This window comes from Adiantum capillus-veneris, chromosome 13, assembly GCF_014529385.1.
Source record: "Adiantum capillus-veneris isolate H3 chromosome 13, ASM1452938v2, whole genome shotgun sequence".
Lineage (NCBI taxonomy): Eukaryota > Viridiplantae > Streptophyta > Polypodiopsida > Polypodiales > Pteridaceae > Adiantum > Adiantum capillus-veneris.
Window position 1 is genome coordinate 108,155,171 of NC_140943.1, and position 6,127 is coordinate 108,161,297.

At 43.3% G+C, this 6,127-nt stretch overlaps 1 protein-coding gene across 1 annotated transcript; it reads left to right on the plus strand.

Annotated features, from left to right (window-relative positions):
* Positions 1–2,613: 2,613 nt before the first annotated feature.
* LOC147444613 (uncharacterized) lies at positions 2,614–3,576 on the plus strand. The gene has a single exon (XM_086528125.1). It carries the CDS (start codon positions 2,614–2,616, stop codon positions 3,574–3,576), a length of 963 nt encoding a protein of 320 aa, XP_086384251.1.
* Positions 3,577–6,127: the final 2,551 nt, after the last annotated feature.

The window sequence follows — 6,127 nt, forward strand, 5'->3', positions numbered from 1 at the left end:
GAGAGAGACGGTCCTTATTTGCCCATCTTGCCACCGCCACAATATTTGCCACATGCTCCACCCCCCTCACGCTGAGACATGGGCCTGCCATCCGTAAGTTTGTTGCAAATTTCGTGCTAAAAAATACTAAAAGTTTTAATCACATACCTAGCTTTAATGCAATTCCTTTTCCGCATACACATTTTAAATTTATCATTGAATTTTTATTTTTAGTTTGAAGATGATAAAATCTACAATTTAGTGCAATCTTTTTTTAATGCAATGGGTCGGAGACGGTCCTTATTTGCCCATCCCGCCACCGCAATATATGCCACGTGCTCCACCCCCCTCAGGATGAAACACTTGCCTTTATCTCAGCATTCCTTCACTTTTGCCGCATAAGCATTGTCTGATGACATGGCACACTATTTCCATGCACGTGTGAACCTCGCCTTTCATATCTACGTTAGTCGAGAGAAAATGTGAACCCTGTTTCACGTCTCTGATTTGTTGCATAGAAGCATCATCTCACTGTTCTCTCTCTCTCTCTCTCTCCCCCCATCTATCTATCTCTATCTCTATCTCCTTCAAGATATATACATGCATCATCATGATTACATACACACACCACCATGATAAAGCCTTTGCGTCAATCCAACAAGCGCCAATTGGGCAACATGTGTAGCTTCCTCATTGGCATTCATTTCCATGCCAACCATTGCCTTCTTGGCAAGCAAAGAGAGGTGGAAGGAGATTGTAAAGGTTTCACATGCATGGGGCATCTCGATTTTCACCAACTACATCCTTGATCTGTGAGGCGGATTTGGGTTTGTTTATTCCAAAGGGGATTTGGGTTTGTTGCCTATCGGGAATTGATGTATTCATGTCGTAAAACTCAACCTCACTCACCCAGGAGGCTTGACATGCTGGAGAGAGACACTCTTCTTGCAATCGATCACATGCATTATATATATTGAATACACTATTGAATGGTTAAAGATGATTTTTATAGAACAGATCATATGGGGGATGAGAGAGAGAGAAAATGAAATAATGGAAATTTGGAGAGGTTGTGGTGTGTTGAGAAGTTTATGGTAAGTTTACTGGCTAATAGCATGTCACTTTATCATTTTGAAGAATATAATTCCGTTTTTAAGAGAGCTTGAATATCTGATTTTTATTTATCTTTTCTTGGTTAGAGATGGCCTTTACATACTAATGATGTTGTTCCCATCATTGAACACTTTGAAGTTGTTTAGTACGGCAAAACGAGATTTATTGAAAATGGTTTATATTTTTGTGTCATGTAATGTAATTCGTGATTTAACATTGAGTATGTTTTTGTAAACATGAACCATTATTAGCGGCAATATATCTTGGTGGGTGTTAATTACCATCATATCGATGGCTTGCAAAGATATCATCACATTAAAGTTTATATTGACCATGATAATGGCCATGCCAATGTGAGTGTTGAGAGGTGGGGGACCAACTCTCACTTAATACACTATATTCATATGGTGACAATTATCCTCCAAATTGTTCCGGCTAGAGGATAGAGATGTATGTGGTGCATCGCCCTGCTCTTTGCCTTGGGAAAAGTGTGCGTGGCATTCGACTTTGGATAATGCGGACACCAAGTGATGGTTCCAAGACCTTATTTTATTGATGGTGATGGTCATTTATGTACCTTGATATACATTGAGTGTTGGAATTTATGTAGTTTGATACATCTTAGAATGTAGTCCTCTCTCCCTCTTGCTCTCTAGAGACAAACTCCTTGCCTGATTTTAATCATGGTTTGAGAAAAAACTATTAATTATGGTTCAATTAGGTTGATAATGATTTTTAGTGAAAGTTGTTGTAGAGTACAAAAATTACTTGAAGTTGAATTTATTGAGTTCTATTTTCTGCAAGTGAAACTTGGTATACTCTTGATTTACCGTGTCCATGCTAGAGAGAGAGAGAGGCATAGATAGAGATAGAGAGAGAGAGGGGTTGTCGGGTGGCTCAAACGTAACTCTCCCTCATAGACACCACCACTCTAAATGATAGCAACGAGCTTTCATTACTTTGATCTTCCATAATCTCTCTCTCTCTCTCTCTGTGTGTGTGTGTGTGTGTGCCATTGAGAGAGAGAGAGAGAGAGAGAGAGAGAGAGAGAGAGAGAGAGAGAGGTGGTGTGGTGACGGATCCCAACAAGGGAGAGATAGAAAGAATGTGATGTGTGTCATGGAGAGATATATATGGATAGAGACACACATTCACCCACACACACACACACGCACGCACAAACACACATATATTTATACACACACTTAGGTACACACACACATACTCATATGTTTGAGCTTTAAAATATGTATAGGATTGTCCTGTTAATAAAAGCAAGTGAAATCCATCGGACACACACACATATATTGCACACACACACACCCACACTTAAGTACGTACACACATACTCACGTGAGTGAGCTTGAAAACTATATAGGAATGACCCCTTTGTAAGAGCGAACGAGACCCGTCGGAGGCGGGTTGCATGAGCTCGTTACCAAAATACCCCTCAATTTTGCTGAAATTCCCAAACCGCCCCTCGTATTGTGGTTGTGGTTTTTGCAAAATGTACGTGATTGCATGACTCGTGTTAATGGGGTCACTTTTGTGTCAGACAAGCAAAAAGGTCTTCTACCCGCTGTAGAGCTTGTCTTTCCAGGGTGTGAGCATGCATATTGTATGCGTCATTTGGATGCAAAACTCAAGAAGAAATGCAACAATGGGGAATTTGTTCGATTGTTTTGGGTAGTAGGTTATGCTAACACTAATATCGACTTTGACGAGACTATTCAAGGGATGAAAGCCATAAGTCCTGGTGCAACGGACTACTTATTGTCCACTTCTCTCCCGTCTCATTGGGCAACGATCCACTTTAAAGGCAAGTGTTATGGACATCTTACGTCCAACATTGCAGAGTCGTTGAATGCATGGTTGCTTGAGGCTAGAGATAAGCCTATCATATCTATGCTTGACATCATTCATCATCAACTAGAAACTTGGTTCTATGTACGTAGAACGGAGGGTAAGAAGGCAGGTGAGTCTTCGGGAAACAGAGTGCAATTTACATTGGTTGCAAATGTAGAGAAAAACTTGCGCGACGTAGGAAATGTTGCTCGGCAATACCGAATCTTGCCCTCTAGTGATATGGTTTTTGAAATCTTGACAAATAAGAGAGCATGTGTGGTTGATGTACAGACAAAGTCATGCTCTTGTAACAAGTGGCAAACATTTGAAATTCCATGTGCTCATGCTGTTGCAATTATTCTCTTCAAGAGAGAGTGTGTTCAATCGTATGTACATAAGGCATATAGTATGCAAGCCTATTGTAATACTTATAGTGGTGTCATGAGTCCAAATGTGGATGCAAGCGAAGATGCTAATGATCAATTGAAACTACCTACAACACGCCGGTCACCTGGGCATCCTAAAAAGCTTCGTATTAGAACTGAGGATCGCTTGAAGGAAAAGCGTGTCTTCGCATGCTCTCGTTGTGGTGGTCTTGGCCACACCGAACATACTTGCAAAGCTCCAATTGGAGATTGATATACGTAGTGGGGATTTGGCTTCATTTAGTATTAGAAAGCCACTACAAGCGTACTTACAAAGCTCCAATCACAGATTAATATGTGGCAAGAATTGGCTTCATTTTGTATTAAGAGGCGTGAGGGGTTTTCTCTCCAATTCGGCTTCATTTTGTATTAGAAAGCCAGAATGTGTGGGAGGGGCCATCTCTTTGATGTGGCTTCATTTTGTATTGAGAAGCCAAAATGCGTGTCGTATTTTTCGATTTGTTTTGGCTTCATTCAGGATTTTAGGTATCTTGGGAATTTTCAAAAATTTTAAGGGTATTTTGGGAAATTTTAGGTGTATTTGTGGCATTCTGGGAATTTAAAAAATACGAGAGGCATTTTGGGGATTTTAACAAATTAGAGGGGTATTTTGGTAATTTTTGCTTTTTTTTAATGTTTTAATATAAAAGTGTATGATCTATTATATATACTAATACAACGGCGGCGGCTTCGATGGGGACACTGCCTGCGGTAGGGCTATGTGGATTCTCTTAGCTTAGAGAACATGTAGTGCCTTGGGTAGGCCAAGGAAGCAGCCATAAAAGACATGGTTGGCACGCGCGCGCACACACACACACACACACACAGAGTATTATGGGCTCCAATTTCTCCCATATAGCCTGCAAACATGGCCTCTTCGTTATAGGACAATGCTTGTTTTTATAGACTCGACATAACAGCTCTTGATCTGACTGACACCTTTGGTAGGCAGGCATTTGCAAACTGCTAGGGGGGTTCTCACTCCCCGCTATTCAGCTTCCCAATGGCGATTACCGAAGCTGTGGTTGCCAACTTCCAAGTTCCAGGAGCTACGAGTTCCGAGGTGTCCGTGCATGTGTGTGTTTTGTGTGAGGGATGTAGTGGAATATAGCAATCCAGCTGCGGGTGTTCCAAGGTACATCTCTCTCTCTCTCTCTCTCTGTGTGTGTGTGTGTGTGTGTGTGTGTGTGTGTGTGTGTCTCTCGGAATATAGCAACACAACTGCGGGTGTTCCAAGGTGCATCTCTCTCGCTCTCTCTCTCTCTCTCACACACACACACACACACACTACGGGTGTTCCAAGGTGCATCTCTCTCTCTCTCTCTCTCTCTCTCACACACACACACACACACACACACACACACACACACACACACACACACACACACACACACACAGCTTGCCCGGGTGTCAAAGGAGCGGGGAGTTTTCATTCATGACTCATAGGGTGGAGCCATCTCTTGAACCCTTGGTCCACGCTATGGTAGTTTGTAGTGGCGAGTATAGCAGTGCAGCTCTACAACAACTCTGGAAGCGATGGCAGTTGCAACATTATCGAATTGCAGCACACATTGGCCCTTAATCTACAGTGCTTTGGTTGTAATGGTGGGCCTAACATGATTCTATTGTAACCTATTTGGCGGGTGCAGGAGCGCACCTCTGTAGCACACCTTTGGCAGCATATAATAGTGGTGTGCATCAGCATGTGGCACGCAGGAGTGATTGCAAGCGAGCACACACAGGACTTCAAGCAGGGAGTGTGATGGTGATCAGGCCTCTGCACACGCATCAAAGGTCAGTAAGAAGCAACGCGTGCATGTTTGGAGATGACGAAGGAGACATACCGACCCAAGCTAGATCTTCCAACTTTGCTCGTCTCTCTCTATCTCTCTCTTGTTCTATGCAGTGCTCTGAGCCTCACACCGAAGCTCCTCTTCGATGTGGCAAGAGCCTCAGTCTTTACTGTCATGTTGGGCTATGCATTCATAATTGGTTTAGGGTCTAGGTTTTTGAGGGCTAGGCATTGGATGGTCGGAGCTCCTCCTTCACGTGCTCTCTCTCTCTCTCTCTCTCTCTCTCTCTCTCTCTCTCTCTCTCTCTCTCTCTCTCTCTCTCTCTCTCTCTCTCTCTCTCTCTCTCTCTCTCTCTCTCTCGTGCGTTGTCTCCATTGTCCACAATCCAGCGCTCGCCATGGCTACATAGGACACCGGCCGGATCAAAGAGTTTCTACCATGTGTAGGTAAAGGAATTGCAGCTTTTCTCGGGGCGGGTCCAGTGATCGCCCACTGTATGTACATACACATTCCTTATTCTTCATATACACAAAGAATAAGGAGGTCCTCGCCACATTCTTGGAGGTTGCTCCATCCACACAATGTGCCTTCTACTCTTCTCCTCCCTCGCACTCCGCAGTCATCACGCATCGCTTCCGCACCTAGCGCTCTCACAAGTGGTATGATCAGAGCTTCGATTTTGTGCGGGTGTAGTGCAATGATCGAGTCAACAGCTTTGCAATGACAAGCATACTGATGGCAACAGATTCAAGAGAAGGGAGAAGGGAGCAGCTTGGCAATGTGTGTGCATCACAGGTTTGCGCTCGTGTACACGTAAGCTTCTATGCTGTCATTGTGTGCACATAGGTTGCAGTGCAAGAGAAGCACAAATTGCAGATCTGAGCTTATACATGCATATTCATCTTGTATAGAGCTTGTGTAGCAATCCATTGCTGAATTTTGCAGAGAAGAAGCAGGAGTAGGAAGTGCTGC